Consider the following 23,650-nt stretch of genomic DNA (forward strand, 5'->3'; position numbering starts at 1 on the left):
AATACTTTATTTTTATGTGGTGCTGAGGATGGAACCCAGTGCCTCACACATGCTAGGCAAGTGTTCTACCACTGAGCTACAACCCCAGCCCTGCCACATCTTTTTCAAGCCCCAGACCTACTTGGTCAATTTTAACATTCTATTAATTTTCTTGCTTGTTTCATTGTCTTCTCTCCCATGAGGGTGTTTAAGTTCCACTTGGGCCTGTTTTGTGTAATCATTGACTCAGCACTTGGTATCCATCTGGATTTCCCAAAGGTCTTCAAACTCAACATGTCCAATATTTAATCCCTCATTTTCCTCTGCCCCTAATCCCAAAGTTGCTCATGTTTTTATGTTTCACTTCTTTAGTAAAATAAGCATGGCTTGATAGTAATTCTTTGAGCAGAAACCTGCCTCATTATCCCCCATTGGCAAATCAATCATTAAAGCCTGGAACCCACCTACCCGTCTTCCCGTCTTGTAGCCACTCTAGTTTTGGGCCTTCTTTCAATCCTTATCTGGACAATTCCTTTCTGTTTTTGAGACAGCTCTTGGTATGTTGCCTGGGCTGGCTTCCAACTTGTGAGTCCTAGCTACTCAGCCTCTTGAGTAGCTAGGACTATAGCCATGTGCCACTGTACTGGTTCTTACCTGGACTGCTTCCAAAGTCTTCTTTAGCCTATTCATGGCTTGTCCTCTTCATTAATGTAAAGGTGATTTTAATTTTTTATTTATTCCATTTTTTTTGGTGGGGGGGGGGACCAGGAATTGAACTCAGGGGCACTTGACCACTGAGCCAGATCCCCAACTCTATTTTGTATTTTATTTATTTATTACTATTAAAGGAATATAATGTTTACCAGTATTTACAATAAAGTAAACAATATAGAGTTGGGTAACATTCTGATTACTACAAAGCTACTTTTTCTGGCTTGTGCTGAACCAGTAATCCAAATACTGAAAAGATTGAACCTACATGTAAGGAATAAACAGGTCAATAATTTAGACTATAAAAAACTTCCTCACTCATTTATGTGATCAGGTTGTCAACTGCCAACATCTCCAGCCATTTGATCAGTTTTCAATGAGCCAAATCTTAAGACATTCCATGAATTATGAGTACATAGATTTCTAAACTTTTAAAAAAGGAATGGCTAACTAGAGGAACCCTTAACATGTCCACTTAAGTCTTGCTAATTAAGACAAACTAAGATTTGTCTAGTTTACTTGTCTTGGGTGTAAAAGTTGTTGATAGTGATAGTATTTTTCCTTTCAGGAATTTTGCAAATAAAACTGTTGTGTTTATGTGATGATAGATGTAAATTTAATGTGGTTGCTTTTAACTATCCAATTTAAACTGTCCAATTAACTACAGAATCATTTATTTAATCTTAAGGGTTATGGTTTCAGGAAAATTTCATCTTAACGTGTAGTGATTTATTTCTTAGGTTGCAGAGAATGATGGCATCTCAGGAACATGGATTTACCACCCATTGTTTTTGTTTTGGTAAAAGTTTAAAAAACAAAAACCATTATGTAAGTATTTTATGTACATACGCACACATGCATGCACAAACAAATCAACAAAACCCCCAGAATGGTTCTTAGGCACATGAATTAAAAACAAGTTATGAGTAATGCCTATGGAAAATTTCTTCAACTTTTAGAAGAGCAGAGAAATATACCATCATATCAAATCCTTTTCTTTGATAAAGGAAGCAACTACAGAAAGCTTTTATACGTTCAAAGTAACCAGTGCTACTGATGGAAAACAAAAAAATAAAACACAACAATTTCCCAATACTACTTTCAAAATCAACATCTCAAATTTGATTTTCTTTAGAATGTATTTTTTCATGCTAGTAAATAAAAAAATCAAGGCCCAGTTTTATATATTTATGTGTGTATACACACACACACACACACATATATATATATAAAAAACAATGCAAACAGTTATTGAGCTTCATGTTCTGGACAAGAATGTCAAGTTAGTCTCTCTTTATAAAAAGCAATTATAATTTGAGAACACTTCATATTTGCTTCCTTGCAGCACCAAGTCTGCCTCATCTGAATCTTTCTATTTCATGAGAAACATCAATTGCTATTTGTGGCACCAATTATTTATTCAGGATCAAAACCTCTGGCAAAGCCTCTTGGTTTGTCAGTGGCATCTCTTTTATTCTTTAACTTGCTATCATCAGATTCACTGTCAGATAAAGATTTTCTTTTGGTACCATCTTTTTCTTTACCAGTTTTTTGAGAATTAAGAAATGCTTCAATTAACTCTGGCAATCTAAATTTTCTTCAGGTTTTCAAGTATTGTCAGCAACTATAAATCCCTTTCACTTCAGGAAATATTCCACTTTTCCGTTAACTACACATCAGTCTAGTACTTTTTCTTTTTTTTTTTTATTTTTTAATATTTATTTTTCAAGTATCGGTGGACACAACATCTTTGTTTGTATGTGGTGCTGAGGATCGAACTCGGGCTGCACACATGAGCCATGCACTACCGCTTGAGCCACATCCCCAGCCCCCAGGCTAGTACTTTTTCTACCACAAATTCTTTAGGCTCTACCTCTTCAACTTTTTTACTCTTTTCATTTCTGTTTTGTTCCCATATTTTGCAATGTAGTTTTATTGGAGGCCATTTAAAAAAAAAAATTTTAGTTGTAGATGGACACAATACCTTTATTTTATTTATTTATTTTTATATGGTACTGAGGATCGAACCCTCTGATGTTACAGGTCGTGGTTCTGCAGGCTCTCCAGCCCGCATGCCTCAAGCTCCAATCACATCCTGGAACATAGCCACTCTCAATTTATTGTCTTTGGCTGCTTTTGCACAATGGCAGAGTCAGTTTCCACAGTGACCATTTGGCCCGTGGGCCTAAAACATTTAGTCTCTGGTCCTTTATAGAGGTTGCTAAATCATGAATCTCCACTAGCAAGAGGGCCTTCAGTAACTGGTGGTCCCTCTCATCCTCATATCTCTCAGCTTCCAGAACCATAAGCTGAATAAACCTTTATCAAAAAAAAATTTTTTTTTTGGTACTGGGGATTGAACCCAGGAGTGCTTACCCACTGAGCCACATCCTCAGCTCTTTTTTATTTTGAGATAGGATCTCATTAATGGCAATTAGGGCCTTGCTAAATTGCTGAGGCTGGCCTCAAACTTGTGATTCTCCTGCCTCAGCCTCTGGAGTTGCTGGGATTACAGGCAATGTGCCATCATGTCTGGCTAAACCTTTATTCTTTATAAAGTACCCAGTCTGCTGGACATGGTGGCACATACCTGTATTCCAATTTCTGGAAAGGCTGAGGAAGGAAGATTGAAAGTTCGAGGCCAGCCTTGGTTATTTAGTGAGACCCTGTCTCATAACAACATTTTTAAAAAGGCTGGGGATGTGGGGATGGGATTGTGGCTCAGTGGCAGAATGCTTGCTTAGCACGTGCGAGGCCCTGGGTTCGATCCTCAGCACCACATAAAAACAAAATAAAGATATTGTGTCCAACTACAACAGATCAGCCCCAGAATTTAGCAAGACCCTGTCACAAAATAAAAAGTGCTGGGGATGTAGCTCAATGGTTTAATTCCTAGTACCCTTCCCCAAAAGAATGGGGCATGGTGGCACACACGGCTATAATCCCAGGGAATTAGGAGGCTGAGAGTTGGTACCACTTACTGAAACAGATTATTAGGAAATGAAATAACAATAAAAAAATCTCAGAAGTTTGCTAGGTCTTGGTCTTGCTACAGAGGGACCAGGAGATAGAAGACAGATTGAAAGAGCTGATGACATCAAAGTTGTTTTTTTTTTTTTTTTTCCCGTGTGTTTGTGTGTATGAGATATTGGGGATTGAACCCAGGCTTCACACATGCTAGGTAAGTGCTCTAACCACTAAGCTACAACCCCAGGCCTTTTCATTTCTTTCAGGTCTTGTTAAATTGCTCAGGCTCGTCTTGAACTTGTGATTCTCCTTCCTCAGCCTCCTGGGTTGCTGGGATTACAGGAGGATTATAGGTAAAAGGATTTCTAAATGTGGCTTCAAGTACCAAGACTCAACAAATAGAATCCCCTCCATCAACTCTTTCAAAATAATTATGTAGGAGACAGACTTTGGTTAAAAAACAGCTTCACATTTTATTTTATGGAATATGCTCATTTGTTAAGTTGAAGGCATGGAGGATACTATCTGTTCTGATACATATTCTGAAAAAAAGTCCCCATCCCAAGATGATACCAAGATAAGCATTTTCAATGACTGGCTCATCAACATGTATATATTTCATTCATCATAATTGAAGATACTTAACAACATTCATAACTTTAAAAATTTTGTAGAAAGGCTTGTGGAAGATTTTTACTAAACTGGTGTAGTGTATACTTAAAATTACATATTCACAAAAAAGAAGTTAAGAAAAATGAAAATCTCTGCTATATTTTTTTCTTGCCACTTGAGTTAAATTCAGGTTTCCGTTCCTAAACAATGTGGAAAAGACCCCTGTGGAAATCAAAATCTATCTTGTGGATCCCATCTGGCAAAAAAGATGAGTTTATTGATATTGACTGGGGTGCCAAAGTCTGCTCCATAATTAGCCCCAGCCATGGCACCTTTGCGTGACTAATCCAAAAGGTAGGATTCTTTCTTTTTGATCACAATCATAAAGATCTATCATAAAGATAGATTCTGGAGCCTCCTCAGGTCTTCCTTTATTCTCTGTGAAAATACAAACAACTCTGCTTTATAAAGTAGCACCAGCAACCAGTCCTTCATGGGCTAGGGAGTAGGTGAAGACTTAGCAAGAAGCAGCAGTCAGCTGTCAACAGCATAGGGACAGTCCCTCAGGAAAAGCCTTTAGAACAAGAGGTTCTGAACAAGAACAGGCCCTCTAATGTGAGGAAAACAGATAAAGCAAAAGTGTAGAATCCCCCATATTAAAAAAAGAAAGGGGAATGATTGGTTTCATTACCCTAACAAAAGAGAAGATTGAGAAGATTCATTTGCTTCAACTAAGATGAATTACTTATTCCATAATGCAAATGGAAGGCTGCTGATAAGAATGTTTACATATGTATTTATTTTTTGTGGTACTGAGGATTGAACTCAGAGGCCCTCTTCCACTGATCACACCTCAGTCCCTTTTTATTTTGAAATAGGGTCTTGCTGGCCTTGAACCTGCAATCCTCCTTCCTCAGTCTCTCAAATCACTGGGATTACAGGCATGCACCACTGTGTATTTATTTAAAACAACAAAAATGCTTAAATCTGAGGTATAATGGTTAAAATCTCCACAACTCTGTGCCTGATGGTGATAAAGAGAAACATTATGATAGGAAGGTGTTAGAGGAAAAAAATCAGAAACCATTAGGAGGTATTAAATATACAAAATCTGTTCTGCATTTTTTAAATGAAAAACATTTTTTTCCCCCAACAGCACTGGGGATCAATTCTGGGGCCTCTCATGCTAGACAAACACTCTAACTCTCAGCTACATCTCCAGCCAGGCTGCCACTATTTTTAGGAAGGTTTGAATGTGTGGGATGAAACTTTTACAAATTGCTATACAGACGCTAGTTGTGGGCTAAGGATGTAGCTCAGTTGGAAAGTGTTTGCCTAACGTGCATGAGGCTCTAGGTTCAATCCCCAATATTGTTAAAAAAAAAAAACAAAACCTCAAAATAAAAATCCAAAACCAGGGGCTGGGGATGTGGCTCAAGCGGTAGCGCGCTCGCCTGGCATGCGTGCGGCCCGGGTTCGATCCTCAGCACCACATACAAAGATGTTATGTCCGCCAATAACTAAAAAATAAATATTAAAAATTCTCTCTCTCTTAAAAAAAAAAATCCAAAACCAAACAAAAAAACTAATGCACTGTTACACTTTTTTGTTTGTTTTTGTAGTGTTAGAAATTGAATCCAGGGCCACATATGTGCTAGGCAAGTGCCCTACCACTGAGCTATAATCCTAGCCCTGTAGCAAGTACTTTAAGGAGGCTTCCTTTGTTTTGCGGGACATTCATTTATAGACTATATAAAGGAAAGCATCATGAAATGCCACAGGATCCACAGGCTGGTGCCACATTTTAAGTGGGAAGGCACTGTTACTTCAAGTTTCTGACCTTACTATTAAAATCAGTACTTTTTACCATCATTGAAATATTTTAATTGTTTTTTAAAAAGATAAGGGTGAGCTGGGAATGTAGCTCATACCCGGCTTTATATTTTTTCTTAGCCAAATCCTTCTATACAAGGTCAGCATCATTTGTGGAATTTTATTCCTAAAACTGGGTGACAGAGAACCAACGCAATGATTCAAATGTCACCTTGCAGGAAGTAACAGAAGAGTGGTTGAGAGTCTTGGATGAGTCAGCGGACTCCAGGCATCAAATAAACACTCTGCTATGCTGAGGACTTGGCAATGGTGATTCCCCAGTGGGGTGAAGGGCTCAGTGGAATAAGACCACTGGTAACCCATATGTATGATATTCTATTTCCATAAATTCTACAGACGCCTTGGGTCAGTCAGCAAGGTGTCCTTGAGCCAATGGAGAATCTGTTTCCAACCACAGATGGAGAATCTAAGAGTAGGTAGGGGCCAATTCCCTGCTCATTCCAGGCATCACCTTGAGCAATGCCGGTCTAAAGCCCACCTATTGAAATGTATACCAATGACAGAGCTCAGTAGGAGAACAGGTGACATCTGTCAACAAAAGAGCAAAGAATGTGCCATACTATATGTCTGGATCTAACACTGATATTTTTCTAGGGGGAGGACAAAATCTAATCACAATGTGCTCAAAATTGGGTGTGTGCAATGACTTCCATTATAAGGGTGTGGGAAAGACCCTCCCCCATGAACATAAGGTTTCTTTCTTTCTTTCTTCTTTTTTTTTTTTAATACTTGGGATTGAACTCAGGGGTGTTTACCACTGAGATATAAACAGTAGTCTTTTAATCTTATTTTTTATTTAGGGTCAGGATCTCACTAAGTTGCTAAGGTTCTCACTAAATTACTGAGACTGGCCTTGAAATTGGGATCCTCCTGTCTCAGCCTCCCTTACACTCTGACTTACATAAGGCCTAGAAATGAGAAATATAACAAATAGGGAAACACAGGGTATGGTTGCCAGACTGAAATTTTGCCAATATCCTCCCATATACTGATGAAAGTAAGAAATGAAACTTTTTCTCCTACTTTGAGGATGGTAATCAAAGGCCAAAGATATTCAGGGCTAGACTACTGTGCTCAAACTAAAAACTCTCAGTTATTCAGCTGAAAGAATTTAAGGCAGGTGTTGGCTCTAAAAAAAAAATAGGACACATTTCTTCATCTCAACAAAAATCTCTTAAGACCCATTCTGTTATAACATTTGTAAACACACATTAAATTACATACTAAGTAATACATGACATTTCTTGAGAATTTAAAACAAGATCTTTCCAATCTTTTCATCACAATGGAATGGAACACTTTCTCTAGAGTTGTCGAACTTTTTTTTCTGTGGTTTTTATATTGATATCTAACTTGTCCACTTTAGTTGTTAGTCGGTCAAGAATGTCATCTTGCTCCTCAATTTCTGTCTGCATCCCCAGGGCTATGTCCTTGAGACGGCCTAGTCCCATGGACAGTTCATCTGTGAGAGAAGGAAATAATAAGCAGGCCTGAGCAAATGCAGTCACAGTACTTGGAAATGCTTCTAAGTCCCTCCCAGCTGCTTAGCAACATCTGGATTGTCGAGTCCTCTTTCTCCTACAACAGTCTAAGCTCCAGGAAGTTGGTTATATATTCCAAACATGTCCAGGTGAGAAAAAAAAAATCTGTTACTCAATAAAAAGTGTTTACATAGAAGCCACCTCCCTCTCTTCCAAGATAACAACTGTTAATATGTTTTGTTTTCCAAAAAGCTTTTTTTCGGGGTACTCAGGACCTAACACAGGGGTGCTCTACCACTTAGCTACATCCCCAGTCCTTTATATTTTATTTATTTTTTGCTACTGAGGATTGAAATTAGGGGCCTAAGGAGCTTTATAATTGAGCTACATATCTAGTCTTTTTGAGACATGGTCTTGCTAAGTTGCTTAGGGCCTTGCTAAATTTCTGAGGCTGGCCTTGAACTTATGGTCCTTCTGCCTCAGCCTCCCAAATTGCTGGGATTATAGGTGTGCTTATTGTATATGGCTATTTTTTTGGTTTTGTTCCAGAAAGGGTCTCCCTAAATTGCTGAGACTGGCCTTTAATTTGTGATTCTTCTGTCTCAATCTCCTAAAATGCTAGGATTACAGGTATGGGCCACTGGGCTCAGCTAACTTAACCCAGAGGCACTTAACCACTGAGCACCATCCCAGTCCCTTTTATTATTTTTTCATTTTGAGGCAAGATGTCACTAAATTGTTTAGAGCCTGTTTTCAAACTTGTGATCTTCCTGCCTCAGCCTCTGGAGCCACTAAGATTACAGGCGTGTGCCACTGTGCCTGGCCTTACGTTCACTTTTTTAAAAAATATTTTTTGTAGATGGACAGAATACCTTTGTTTTATTTATTTTTATGTGGTGCAGTTCCTTCATGCATGCTAGGCAAGCGCTCTGCCACTGAGCCACAACCCCAGCCCTTAACATTCACTTTTAAAATTGATAATGTCTATAAGGACATAGCTTAGGAGTGTATAAGATGATATGAAGACAACTGAGGACAGGGCTGAGGGGCAGACATGCCAAGGAATTCTAGTTTCCCCTGGTAGCTCTGCACCAACTGCAGAGATAAATGTTAACTGGTTCTGCTGGAAGATTGTAAAGTGTCTTTCCTAGGTTTGTGATAGTGTGTGTGCATGTGCACTGGGGTGGAGAACTCACCCAGGGCTGCTATCTGCCCTTGTACTGTGAATAGCAGGCTAGGAAAGAGCTGAAAGTAAGAGAGAAGAGATGGTGCTTTGTTAACTCTCCTTTCTTGAAAAATTAAAGATTAAAAATTAAGTGAAGAGGTCAGCACACACAAGTACTTAGCAGTAACATTAAAAAAAAAAAAATCAGTTTTTTTCCCCCCCAAACACTCTCAGCTCTATGCTTCCTGAGATCCTAGAAACCCATGATTTGTTTTCCATGGACAGTAAAACCTGTATGGTCACCTCAGGCCTCAGAAAATTTCTTGGAATCTGGTACTGCTAAGGACAGGCAAACAGGTAGGCTGAGGCCAAAAGTATGGCAAAGTAGCTGGGCATAGTGGTGTATGCCTGTATCCCAGTGACTTGGGAAATTGAGGTAGGAGGATCACAAGTTCAAGGTCAGCCTGGGGAACCCAGTGAAAACCTGTCTCAAAATTAAAAAATAAATAAATAAATAAAATGGACTGGGAATATAGTTCTGTGGTAAATACTCCTGGATTTAAGGGAGGAAGAAGTATGGTAAAACAAAGCTACCAGGCAATAAGTCAAAGGGCAAGAGTTCCTGAAATGGGAGGAAGGTGTGGTAAGGAAAGAGTGTAAACAAAAGTGCCTGTATAGCCTGTGTCAGCTGGGACAGCTGGCCAGAGAAGCCAGTTGCCTACTTGGGCCTTGGTTCTTTGTTCTCCATACTTTACGCTGTGGGGACTACCTGGTCACAAGTCCTCAGTGCCTAGGTACACCTTCAGCCTCCAGTGGTGGGTAGCACTCAGTCCTTATCCTGCTCACTCCTTGAATTCAGCATAGTTCCTCAGTTTCCATTCTCCCTATCCTTGCCAGCAGGTACTGAAGGTACTCTTTTTCCTGATGAAGGATAAAGAGGCTTTGGAGCACCTTTGGGTGTCTATGGGGTGATCAAATCTGGGCAGACACATTTTTGGTCTTGGAGAATCTTATTCTGGAGTGCAAAGTCCAGAGGACAGAATCAAGAGGTGGCTATCTGGGGGCTGTGGTTGGGGCTCAATGATAGAGCACTTGCCTATCATGTGGGAGGCACTGGGTTTGAACCTCAGCACCACATAAACAAACGAAACAAAACAAACAAAAAAAAACCAGAGGTGGCTATCTGTCTGGTTCTTTTCTGAACTCTGAGGGTGAAGGAGGGTGGAGTTGAGGGGAGAAGCCTATGGGTATGGAGAGGGCTGCTACTGGTGGGTTGAAAGCAGCTTCTCTGGGGTTGGGATTGTAGCTCAGTGGTAGAGCTCTTGCCTTCTATGGTGAGACATAGGGTTCAATCCTCAGCACCAATAGATACTATATGTCCATGTGCAACTAAAAAAATAAAAAAAAGAAAAAAAGAAAAAGAAAAAGAAAACCACTTCCCTAATGGCATAGGTCACAGAGATCTGAAATGACAATAAGCAGGGCATAATGGTTCTTGCTTATAATCCCAGTTGCTGGGGAGGTTAAGGTAGGAAGATTCCCTGAACTCAGGAGTTCAAGTTCAGCCTAGGCAACTCACTAAACAAAAACAGAACAAAAAATTTACATTTTCATCCAAGGTAACAGTGGTAAGCTGTGAGTGGCAGAAAAAGTTATTTATTTGCTCTTGTTCATGTCTGTTCTCTAAAATTCATGTCCTTTTTTGCATAAACGTTTCTTTTTTTAAAAAAAATTTAAGTTGTAAATGAATACAATACCTTCATTTTATTTATTTATATGCAGTGCTAGGATTGAACCAGTGACTCATACATGCAAGGCAAGCACTCCACCACTGAGCCACAACACAACCCCAATTCCACATAAACATTTCCTTTAATGCTTAACGAGATATTTGCTGACTCTATTTCTACTAATCAAGCTACAAAATGTGGCCAGAATTCTGCTGCATGGGAATGGCTAAATGATGATTTATGGTAGCAAACATTGAAAATAATGTCCAAGAGCAGGGGATAGAATTTTTTTTTTGTACTGGGGGGTTGAACCCAGTTGCTTAGGGCCTTGCTAAGTTGCTAAGGCTGGCATCAAACTTGTGATCCTCCTGCCTTAGTGGGATTACAGGTGTGCACTATTGTGCCTGGTGAGAGTGGAAATTTTATTTTATTTTTTTTTAATTTTAAATTTTTTTTAGATGTTGATGGACCTTTATTTTATTCATTTATTTATATGTGGTGCTGAGAATTGAACCTAGTGCTTTGCACATGCTAGGCAAGCGCTCTACCACTGAACCACAGCCCCAGCCCTGAGTGGAACTTTTAAAAGTGGTGCTTTTCAAATAAATTTTGTAGTTTAGGAAAGTATTCAAGACATAAGTGAAAAAGCAGGATACAAAAGTAAATATATGGGCTGGGGCTCAGTGGCAGAGCGCTTGCCTAGCATGGGTGAGGCACTGGGTTCAATTCTTAGCACCACATACAAAAATAAGCAAATAAAATAAAAGCATGCTGTCCCTCTACAACTACAAAAAAAAAAAAAAAAAAAAAGTGAAAACGCGGCTGCAGTTGTGGCTCAGTGGTAGAACACTTATCTAGCATGTGTGAGGCACTGGATTTGAGCCTCAGCACCACATAAAAAATAAATAAAATAAAGGTATTATGTCCATTTACAACAAAAAAAATAAATAAATAAAAAGTAAATACATTGACATAATGCCAAGTACATCTGATATTATAGATACAGGTGTACATACATACATGAAAAATGGAAGGATTATACCAAATTAGCAAACACTGCCAGACAGGAGGGTTATGGGTGTTTTTTTCCTCATAGCACTTATTTACCTAATTTTCTAATAATGAATCAAAAACAAAGGTTAAGTTAGGTGCAGTGATGCACACTAGTTTCAGCTACTTGAGAGGCAGCAGGAAGATCCTTGAGCCCAGCAATTCAGGGCCAGCCTGAGCAACTTAGCTCTTACTTCCAAAAAAAGAAAAGAAAAAGAAAGTTAAATGTCATTAAGAAGAAAAAGACTGCAGACATCATGTAATCCAAGAAAGAAATGAGGGGAGGGAGGAAGAGAAGACGAACAGAAATTCATTGTAATGAGAAACTTTCTGACATATCAGTGTAAGTAGGAAAAAACTAACAAGGAAATAAACAGTTTATATAATACAAAAAAGAGTATTCATTCAACCAATATGACATTTATATTATAGGATCAGACTGCTGGAATGAACATCACCATAGAAAAACAACGAAAGGAATCCATTGGTGTTGTCCCCTCAATGGGAATGAGCAGAAGAAGCCTATGCATAGATACCCAACATGCATCTTCATGGGTTTCAGTTGTGCCTTCCAGTTTAGAGCAGGGAGAATTTTTATTATTTGTCTCACTCACTTTGCCAGCTCCTAATAAGGGCCAGGAGACTGAGAGTAACTCAGATAACTGTGGTGAGGTTCCTGTTTGAGTAGTAAAGGTAAGAGGAGGTAGCATATCTGAGACATATCTTTGAATAAACTCATGTCTATGAGCCAACTCCTGCTGCTTGAGCATGGCTCTCCATTTGGACCTCAAATGACTGACTTCTCTTCTCATTAAAAAAAAAAAAAAAAAAAGTTATCATCAAGTGTTCCTACTGGGCCCTGTAAATAAAGTGGTGGTAGAACAGACACATTCGCATGCTCTCCTGAAATTAACTCTGTGGTTCAGAAGACAGCCAATAACCAGCAGAGAGGACCACAAGTAGATGGGCAGGACTGTAGAAAATCAGGGCTCTGAGTGATTATAAGAGGAAGTCAAGGGTTGGGGACATAATTCAGTGGTAGAATGCTTGGCTAGCATGTGTGAGCCTCTGTGTTCAATCCCTAGATAAAAAAAAAAAAAAAAAAGAGGAGGCCACAATGAAACAGAACTAGCTGTGAGAGAAGGGGCTAGCCTGAAAGGTCACTCCAGGAAGATGGGCATGTGAGGAAGAAAGGGGAAAAAAGTCCACAGGAGCCAACAGTAGTGAGGGAAAGAGGGGTTGCGGGGAGGAGGCAAGGGCAATAAGCCTGTACTGTGTTCCAAGTGTACAGGGGTATACACCAGAGAGCTTTGGAAGAAGGTACCACCTGATTTCTGTTTTGAAAGATCACTCTGGCAGCAGTGTGGATAATGTGCCAAGTGACTGCCAACTCTTATCAACCCAGGCACTTTCCTAAATGCTCACATTGTCAGTTCATGCAACTCTCCTACTAATCCTCAGGGGCAGCCAATTTCATAGTGGGGGAAATGGGGCTCCATGTGGCTTCATAGGAAGGGTGGAGCAAGTAGTCACAGCAAGGCTGTGATATAGGCCTGCTACTGTCAGGATCCAACCAAGAGGTGGGTACAGGGGCTGGGGTTGTAGCTCAGAGGTAGAGCACTTGACTGGCACGTGTGAAGCACTGGAGTCAGTTCTCAGCACAGCATATAAATAAATAAAATAAAGGTCCACTGACAATTAAAAAAAAAGAGGAAGGCATGACTTGGTTGATTGCAAAAATAGAAAAGCAGGAAATAGAAGTGGATAGATTCCGGAGATAGTGAGGTGGTGAGATGAACAGGACCATGTAACACATGGATAAAGAGCAACTAACTGGTGGCTTTGTGTATGCTGGCTGTGCTTGGCATGAGCTACCTGGAAGATAAGTGATTTATAGAGGCTGATGCAGCTCTTGGTCTTACCTAAGTTGCTGTCAATTTTCTGGTGATAGGCTCGAAGGTGTGGGTTCTTTGGGTAAGCCTCTGTATTCACAGTAGAACCAGGCCCTCCAAGGACAGAATCTGATTTAGAAACATCAGGAAAATGGTTAACTGATATCCTTTGAAATGCTGCTTCATGAAATTGATCTTTTTATTTTGGTTCTAGGGATTGAAGGAGAGCTCTACTAGTGCACTATATCTCCAGCACCTTTTTATTATTTTCCATATTTTTTATTGGCCCACTATAATTAATACACAAAGATAGGATTTATTACATCTTTGTACACATACATGATGTAACAATATAATTGGGCCAACATAATTCCCCAGTATTCCCCCTTTCCCTGGTCCTTTTCTTTATTGATTGCCTTTTGATTTTCATGAGATTCCCCCTCCCACCTTTCTTTTCCTTTGTCCTCTTCTAGCTTTCACATATGAGAGAAAACATAAGACTGACCCTTGACTTTCTGAGTTTTGCTTAATTTGCTTAACATTATGATGTTTCACCCATTTTCTTGTAAATGGGTGAAAAGATTGAATTCTTTTTTTTTTTTTTTTTTGTTACTGGGGATTGAACCCAGGGGCAATTAACCACTGTGCCATATCCTCAGTCCTTTTAACATTTTATTTAGAAATAGAGTCTCACTAAGTTTCTTAGGGTCTTGCTAAATTGTGTGTGCCACTGTGGCCAGCCATAATTTGATTCTTTTTGGCTGAAAGAAACTCCATTACTCAGCACCTTTTAAAATTTCATTTTGAGACATGGTATCACTAAGTTGCTTAGGCTGGCCTAGAACTTGTGCGCCTCCTGCCTCAGCCTTCTGAGTCACTGGGGTTATAGCGTATGCTGTCACACCTGGCTTTAGTTTTGCAGTGCTAGGGATCAAACACAGGGTCTTGAGCACGGTAGGCAAGTGCTCTATCTCTGAGCTATTCCTCAATCTCATTACAAAATGTATCTTTTATGTTTTCATTATACTGGGGATTGAACCCAGGGATACTCTACTACTGAACTACACTTTCAGACCTTTTTATTTTTTGAGATAGAGTCTTGTTAAGTTGCCCAAGTTGGTCATAAATGTGTAATCCTCCTGTGTCAACCTCTGGAGTAGCTAGGCATACAGGCTTATCCATTGCCCGTGGCATAAAAATGGTCTTAATTCGGCAAATGGCTGGAAGGAATGAAGTAACTGGCTCTGAGGCAATATAGAATGATAGGGGTGGGAATAGATACAACGTATGAGGGAAGAGCCCAAAGCAGTCTCATGGGCTGGGTGTGGTGGTACATGCCCATAATACCAGCTTCTTGGGAGGCTAAGGCCTGAAGTTTGAGATCAGCCTAGGCAAGACAGCAAGACCCTGTCTCTCAAAAAACAATCTCCCCCCAACAAGACTCTCAGTCCATAGGTCAACTAGACAAACCCTGGGTACACAGACTCTAGAAGACACATTCATACTAGTACTGTTGTATGGCAGAGGAACTGCATCAGGGCAAAAATTACACAAGTGCATGGACAAGGTGTAGGTGTGGTAGTGTACACCTGTAATCCCAGTGATTCTCAAGGCTGAGGCACAAGGATTCCAAGTCTGAGATTTAGTAGTTTAGTGAGACTCTGTTTCAAAATAAAAAATAAAAAGGCTTGGTGATATAGCTCAGTGGTAATGTACTCCAGGTTCAATCCCCAGTTATCGAAAGGAAAAAAAAAAATTAGGGGTGCTAGGGATTGAACCCAGGGCCTTGTGCATGCTAAGCACACACTCAACCACTGAGCTACACCCCCAGTGCCTTTTAGCTTTTTTATTTTTTTAATTTTATTTTTAAAATATTTTTTAAATTGAAGTTGGATACAATATCTTTATTTATTTTTATGTGGTACTAAGGATCGAACCCAGTGCCTCACACATGTGAGGCGGGCACTCTACAAATGAGCTACAGCCCCAGCCCTTGCCCTCAGCTCCACTTTTAGCTTTTTAAAAATTTTGAGATGGGGTGTTGTTAAATAGCCCACGCTGTCTTCAAATCCTGGGCACAAGCAATTTTCCTGCCCCAATCTCCTGGATAGCTGGGACTACAGGCAAATGTCACTGTGCTCAGAGAGTCAAGGTTTAAAAATAAAAGTTGTAGCCAGTTGCAGTGGTGCATGCTTGTAATCCCAGCAACTCGGGAGGCTAAGGCAGGAAAATTCCAAGTTCAAGGCGAGTCTGAGTAACTTAGTGAGACCCTGTTTCAAAAATAAAAAGAGACGGGGGTGCTAGAGTTGTGGCTCAGTGGTAGAGCGCTCGCCTAGCATGTGTGAAGCCCTGGGTTCGATCCTCAGCACCACATAAAAACAAAATAAATAAAACAAAGGTATTGTGTCCAACTACAACTAAAAAATAAATATTAAAAAAAAAAGAATCAAAGTTAAGTTACAGAAATGGGATTATGAGTGATTTTTTTGTTCTTTTGGAAATTTATTTCTACGCTGTCTTTTTACTTAAAGTAAGCATAAAAGAACTGTTAAATAGTGCACATTTGCCCCAAGAAATGTTCCTTAAACTTCAGTCCCTTCTCCTCCAAGGCAAGAAATTGAACTCAGGTACATTTTACCACCCCAGTCATTTCTATTTTTTATTGTGAGACAGGGTCTTTCCAATTGCTGAGGGTCTTGCTAAGTTGCTAGGCTGACCTTGAACTTGTGATCATCCTACCTCACCCTCCTGAGTTGTTGGGAATTATAGGTATGTGCCATTGGGCCTGGCTTCCTTCCCCTTCTCCATTTTGCAGTACTGGGGTTGAACCCTGGACTTCACGTATGCTAGGTAAGCACTTTACCACTGAGCTACACCTCTGGCCCTTGAAATTCAATTCCTAAAGGCACACAGAAAAGCCCTGTCACCTTGATTTGCCTCTTTTGGGAGAAATTTCTCTCTCTACAGTACAGTATGGTCATCCTTTTGTATCATAGCGTATTAGTTCCAGGATCCTCAACAGATAGCTAAAACAAGGGATGCTTTATATAAAATGCCTTATATAAAATGCATATAACCTACTCACATTTCCTTATACTCCTATACTCCTTCCTGCCCTCAAACTGATTGAATCCAGGAGTGTCCATGGAGCTACATTCCCTACCCTTTTTATTTTCAGACAGGGTCTATTTTTTTTTTTTTTTTTTGGTACCAGGGATTGAACCTGTGGCTGCTTAACCACTGAGGCACATTCCCAGCCCTTTTTATTTTTTAATTTGAGACAGGGTCTCACTAAGTTGCTTAAGGCCTCGCTAAATTGCTGAGGCTGGTTTTGAACTTGCAATCCTCCTGCCTCAGCCCTTGAGGTGCTGGGATTACTGTCATGCCACTGAACCTGGTGAGACAGGATCTTGATAAGTTGACAAGGCTGGCCTCCATTTGTTATCCTCCTGCCTGAGTCTCCCAATTGCTAGAATTACAGATGTATGCTACTATACCCAGCTCCTTCTGTATACTTTAAATAATCTCTAGATTACTTATAAAACAATACAATGTAAGTGCTATGTAAATAGTTGTTATGTTGTACTATTTAGAGAGTAATGGCAAGAATTAAAAGTCAGCACATTTAGTACAGCACAATTTTAAGAATATTTTGGATTGATAATTATTTGAGTGCACAAATTTGGAATTTGCAGATATAGAACCTACAAATATGAAGGGCTGACTGTATTTCCTTTCCTCTAACATTAACCTACTGAAGCCAGTCTACACATATGGTGTCCATTTTTTTTCAGTTCCCTTTCAGGTAAGGGGTACTATTTTATTTCTTCAGTGTATGATATCCACATGGGTTTTCTTGGGTCCTTTGCATTTTAATTTTACCTTCACTTTCTCTCATGGTTTCTCCCTTTCTAGAATGAATTGTGCCCATATTAGTATGTCCCAACCCAGTCCTTCTTCTATCAGGTCTTTCCTTAGCTATGTCAACTATGACCCTGTATACTCCTATACTCCCTCCTGCCCTCAAACTGATTGAATCCAGGAGTGCCCATGGATCTACATGGGTTTTAATGCTGTCAGGATGCATCCTGACTTCCTCAAAAGTGGCATAGTTAGGTACAGTCAGTATTTAAATTCTACCATTATTTTTTAAATTTTTATTTGTTCTACTTAGTTATATATGACAGCGGAATGCATTTCAATTTATCGTACACAAATGGAGTGCAACATTTCAATTCTCTGGTTGTATATTGTATAGAGAGGCACCATTCGTGCAATCATACATGTACCTAGGGTAATGATGTTCATCTCATTCCACCATCTTTCCTTCCTCATAACCCCTCTCAATCCTCCCCTTTGCCCAATCCAAAGTTCCTCCATTCCCCCCCCCCCCCCATCATAGATCAGCATCCACTAATCAAATTTAGTTTTTTTGGGGATTTCTACCATTGTTTTGATGTGTGTGGTTTTCAAGGGGCTCACAGAGGTTCTAGGAGGCCTAAATTCCTTTCCAGATATGTTTCTGAGCCTATCATTTGATATCAGTAGACTGACTCCTATTAATATCACAAGGTCTACCTTGTTCACCTTGCCCATGCTGCTACTTCTCCTGCACAGAAGTGGAGGTTATATTAGTCTCCTCCTATTGCTGTGACAAAACTATCATAAACTTATCTTTCAGTTGTGAAGATTGGAAGTCTAACCTGGGTTTCAATGAGTGAAGTTTAAGATATTTTGGATCAGGGATTGAATCCATGGGTGCACTACTCTGACATTCTCTTTTTGTTGTATTAGGTATTGAACTCAGGGGTGAGTTACATCCCCACTTCTTTTAACTTTTTATTTTGAGATAGGGTCTACCTAAATTGGCCAGGCAATTCCTCCTGCCTCAGCCTCCTGAGTAAATGGGAGTATAGGGGTACACCACTGTGCCTGGCTGACATTTTCTCTTTTGCTTCCATTTTCCACATATGAAGGACCCTTGGGGTGATCTTGGGCCCAAATGGATAACCCAAGATAATCTCCCCCTTTGAAAGTCAGCTCCACATATAATCATAACTCTCCTATTGTCTAAAACCTAACATAGTCATGGGTTCTGAGGATTAGGAAGTAGATACTTCTGGTACATTATTTTATTTACCACTTACCTACATCATCCAGCTTTCTGAGGTTTGGATGGCTGGCTTGGTACTTTGTCTCCTGTTCTTTACTTGTATTTATGGCTTCTTTTAATCTTTGGATAAAAGAAAATTACAACATTTAAAAAGGAAAATCCCTATAATAGTGTCATTAAGTCTTTTCAAGTTATGTGTGTGTGCTAAAAATCAAATGCTTCTGACCAAAGCAGAAAATTCAGCATTCCCTTTTAGGAGGACAGCTGAAGGCCCCTGCCTTAGAAGCATAGCATTTCATTAGTAGGGTCTCACTTAGAAAAATGAGTCCTAGGACAAGGTAGATGAAAAGTAGATAAAAATGATAAGTAGATACTTTAGACCAGGGGTCAGCAAATTACGATCTATGGGCCAAATCTGGTCCACCATCTTTTTTTTTTTTTTAAATCTCATTATTTAAAATTGTAGTGATTATAAAGATAACATAAAATCATCTATTTTTGTATAAACACAAACAATGAATGGCCTTTACAAATAATAGCACAATTTTTTTTTCTGGTTAATAGAGCTATATTACCAAAAACCTGCACTCAACTATTATATTTTTATATTTTGAAGTTTGTCACTAAAAATTTGTGGTCATTTATTTTTCTCTTGTCATATAATCCCCCACAAAATATCTCTGATTTTGCTTCCTGTCCCACAAACCCTTGTTTGCTGACTTTGGCTATAGACAGGGACTTTTCTTGGCAACTCACAGACTATCAGCCCATGCCTGACACTATGATGAGTCAGTCCCCAGGAACATGACAGGTGCCTCTATCTGGGAGCTGGTTCCCCCCAATATATTATTCTTCTCCATCTCTGCTAAATGACAGACTGACCATGTTATTTAAAAAAAAATTTATTTGGTGAATTATAATGATACATCACGATATAAGTCATTATGCCACATTTGTACAAACACACAACATAATTTGATCGATCGCGTTACCTAGTACCTTCCCTTTCCCTCCCCTTCTCTCTCCCCTGATCCACTTGCCTGACCAATTTTTTTTAAACCAATTATTCTTTTTCTTTAAAATACTTCTTTTTTCTCTTTTTTTAAAAAGTATTTTTAGTTGTAGATGGACTCAATACCTTTATTTTATTTAGTTTTTTTATGTGGTGCTGGGGATTGAACCCAGTGCCTCACACGTAGTAGGCAAATGCTCTACCACTGAACCACAATCCCAGTCCTAAATGCTTTAATTTCATTTATTTATTTTTATGCAGAGCTAAGGATCAAACCTAGTGCCTCATATGTGCTAGGCAAGTGCTCTGCCACTGAGGTATAGCTCCAGCCCCCAAACCAGTAATTTTTGGTTTGTGCCCTCCCTCTCTGCATAATACTATTCTGGGTGAACATTCTTGGGATCTTCTTACTTCCCAGGTATCCCAGAAATCTACCTCTTGTCTTAACTCTCTTTACACAAATTATATCAATGCCTCTAAATTCAACTCAGGACTTTGTGTATGCAAGACTAGCACTCTATCACTGAGCGATATCCCAAGTTCCTTTTCTTTTAAATTTTGAGAGTCTTGCTAAACTGCCCAAGAATGCCACTGGGATTACAGACATATACCACCATATTTGGTTTGCTAAAATCTTCTTTATGATTTTACAGTATTCTAGCCAAAAAATTTTGAGAAAAATAACCTCTAATTTTAAAATAAAAGTCAATGAGCAAACTGGATTAGATATGCAAAAAGCTGGTTGTCAAAAAGTTATTTTTTGGGGAGCTAGGATGACCGCCTAGTACATGTGTGGCACTGGGCTTTATCCTCAGCACCACTTAAAAATAAATAAATGAGGGGCTGGGGATGTGGCTCAAGCGGTAGCGCACTCGCCTGGCATGCGTGCGGCCTGGGTTCGATCCTCAGCACCACATACAAAGATGTTGCGTCCGCCGAAAAAACTAAAAAATAAATATTAAAAACTTCTCTCTCTCTCTCTCCTCTCTCTTAAAAAAAAAATCTCTCTCTCTCTCTCTCTAAAATAAATAAATAAATAAAAAATAAATGAATAAAGGCATAAAAATAATTTTGGGGGAGAGAGTATTGGGGAATTAACCAGGAGGTGCTTTACCATGGATTTATATCTTCAGTCCTTTTAATATTTTTTTATTTTAAGACAAGTTCTCACTAAGATACTTAGGGTCTTACTAAGTTGTTGAGACTGACCTCAAACTTGTGATCTTTCTACCTCAGCCTCTCAATTGCTGAGATTACAGGTGTATGCTATGGCTTTTAATTTTCTATTTATTTATTCATTTTTTTAAGTGAAATCTTTCATTTACAATGCCTTTTATTTTTCACTTCTGGGGATCAAATCCAGGGCCTTGACATGCTAAGCAAGCACTCTACCACTGAGTTATATCCCCAGACTTTAAATTTTTCATTGTATAGTAAATATGAATATGTTCATTGTCTACATTTAAAAGACAAATCTGTAAGAAGAATTAACTCCCCGAAACTCAGCATTCAACCTCTTTAACATACCCAAGAAGGATTGCTACCAAAAACATGCTCATAAGAATACATCAAAAGATAAAGGATCAATCTGGGTGTGGTGGTATAAGCCTGTAATCCCAATAGTTTGGAAGGCTCAGGAGGAGAACTGTAAGTTCAAAGCCAGACTCAGCAAAAGCAAGGCACTAAGCAACTTAGTAAGACTCTTTCTCTAAATAAAATTCAAAATAGGGTTGGGGATGTGGCTCAGTGGTTGAGTGCCCCTGAGTTCAATCCCTGGTACACCCCCAAAAAAAATTAAGGATCAGGCTAGGCTCAGTAGTAGAGCACTTGGCCTAGTATGTGTGAGACACTAGGTTTGATCCTCAGTGTCACATAAAAACAAATAAATAAAATAAAGGTATGAGGCTGGGGCTGTAAACTTAGCAGCAGAGTGTTTGCCTAATACATGTGAGGCACTGGGTTTGATTCTCAGTATCTCACACAAAAATAAATAAATAAAAGTATTCTGTCCATCTACAACAATTACAGAAGCATCATAGCCAGGAATGGTGGTACACACTTGTAATCCCAGTGATTTGGGAGGCTGAGTAAATTCAAGATGATGAAATCCAGGAAGTGCCTGGAGGGAAGGGACAGTGAGCCCCAGGCTATGGCTTTTTAAAAGCAGAAATTCACACTTATACTAATCTTCTCATGAATATTCTCAAAGTACTGGGGTCAATTGGGTGTGGTGTTATATACCTGTAATTCCAGGGACTCTAGAGGCTGAGACAGGAGGATTCCAAAGTTTGAGGCCAGCCCCAGCAATTTAGTAAGACCCTGTCTCAAAAAATAAAGAATAAAAAGGGCTGGGGATATAGCTCAGAGCTAGAGTACCCCTGGATTTAATTCTCAGTACAGCAAAAGAAAAGAAAATAGCCAAGTATTAGGGTCATGAGGAAGTAGTAACTTAATGGAGATTCAATGTAGGCAGAATTTACAGACTACATGCCAATCAAATGAATGTCCTTAGCAGAGGAGAAAGATTTGTTTCAATAATCCCTCCTCATGAGTAACTTATAGGCTTCCTGGATCCCTTGAAGGTACTGACAAGACCTGAAAGTCTTCACTATTGGGAGTAAACCTACTTCTGCTACTTTATATCTGTAAGCTTTTCTTACCTGCTGTTCTGCTGGGGAGCAAGAGTACCATTCTGTTCAGATGGGGTCTCTGTTGGTTTGGCTTTGAAGTAATTGACAAGCCCCCCAAACACACTCTTAATGCTGTTGATGTGTTTCTGGCTAGTCTTCAAATCTTGATCCATTTTGTCCACCATCTTTTCTGTGTGTTCTAGGACTCCTCGCTGTCGAACTAGTTCCTGGGGAAAATGAGAGGCAGCAGCTTTATGTCCTTTTATAATTCCCTCTTCTTGGACCACACACAGCAGGCCCTTCATAACCTTAGCAAGCATATGCAGGGACTGATTTGTAGAAGGCGCACTATCCCTTTTGACAACACATTTCTTTGTTCTTCCCTGTCTATCCTATTTTTACTTCTTTTCTTTTCTCTTGAATCCCTTTGCCCCAGAGATGGGCGTACAGAATCACACTGAGATAAATGGGGATATGCCTTTCGGGGGTCAGAGTCCAGGGACTGTGCTGGCTGCAGATGCTCTTTAGTGCCCCCAGCCATCATAATGCTTATAGGCTTGGACCTGGCACAGCCCCCTAGACTCTAGTAGAACTTCTCCTTCCAACAGCCTTCCTCTTTCCACCTGCTGTGGTTCTCCTTAAAGCATGCACAATTCTTGAAGCAGGACTTGCTTTGTTCACTGCCTTGTGTCCAGTGCCTAACTCAGTAGCTGTTTGCTATAATTTGCAAATTGATACATGAATGATATTCTGCAGCTGTGGTGATAGCCTTGACCCTCTAAGCTGATGGTTCTGGCTGAGGACGGGAACTCACCAGAACACTACTAATACTCTCCTTCATGTGTAACAAACTTGTTTCGGTCCCTATTTATTCATATTGCAGTGTTGAGAGTTGAACTCAAATCCTCATCCATGCTAGGAAAGTGCTCTACCACTGATCTATATTCCTAGCCCTTTACTTCCTGTTTTAGGATTTATTTGCAGCTATACCAACTGTGTTCCCTGGGAGCTGCACCTCCAGCCAGAAGACTCTCAAGCTTTTCTTTTTCCCTACTTCATAAGACAGCTGCTGTTTTCAGCTCCCCTCCTTTGAATCTTCTCTCTCTATTGACCTTCTTTTAGCTTAGCAATTATATTAACTATGAAAATGTTACACAGAGCTAATTTTTTTGATACCCAAAACAAAGTCCTGAACAATTCTTACACATATTTGAAATGTGAATGACAGAGCTGAAAATATGTAGTTGTGAGGATTAATATGTGAGGATTAAACCAACCATGAAAATATTTGGAAAAATGTCTGTAACTGAACGTGTATCTAAATTTTCTTCTTGTCATTATTTCCATTTTCCCCCCTTTGATATCGGGATTGAACTTATAGGTACTCCACCACTGATCTACATCCTTAGCCCTTT

The 23,650-nt window shown here is 39.5% G+C and overlaps 1 protein-coding gene, 1 non-coding gene and 1 pseudogene across 3 annotated transcripts in view; all 3 read right to left on the minus strand.

Annotated features, from left to right (window-relative positions):
- Positions 1-1,512: 1,512 nt before the first annotated feature.
- Positions 1,513-4,019, minus strand: LOC114083147 (chromobox protein homolog 3-like; annotated as a pseudogene).
- Positions 4,020-4,105: 86 nt separating this feature from the next.
- The window catches only part of Snap29 (synaptosome associated protein 29), a 30,153-nt gene continuing 10,608 nt past the window's right edge, over positions 4,106-23,650 (minus strand). The window contains exons 2-5 of one of the 2 annotated variants that reach the window (XM_027924338.2): positions 22,266-22,462; positions 18,628-18,713; positions 13,511-13,609; positions 4,106-7,624 (exon numbers count right to left, since the gene is read on the minus strand). In XM_027924338.2, the coding sequence (XP_027780139.1) occupies positions 7,467-7,624; positions 13,511-13,609; positions 18,628-18,713; positions 22,266-22,462 (540 nt within the window). In that variant the 3' untranslated portion in view covers positions 4,106-7,466. The remainder of the gene's footprint in view (positions 7,625-13,510; positions 13,610-18,627; positions 18,714-22,265; positions 22,463-23,650) is intronic. The other variant, XM_071618285.1, reaches the window with a different exon arrangement.
- On the minus strand, positions 15,238-15,309 carry Trnaa-agc (transfer RNA alanine (anticodon AGC)). The gene has a single exon. It is a non-coding gene; the product is annotated as a tRNA-Ala (tRNA).

Source organism: Marmota flaviventris, chromosome 1, assembly GCF_047511675.1.
Source record: "Marmota flaviventris isolate mMarFla1 chromosome 1, mMarFla1.hap1, whole genome shotgun sequence".
In the NCBI taxonomy this organism is placed as follows: Eukaryota; Metazoa; Chordata; class Mammalia; order Rodentia; family Sciuridae; genus Marmota; species Marmota flaviventris.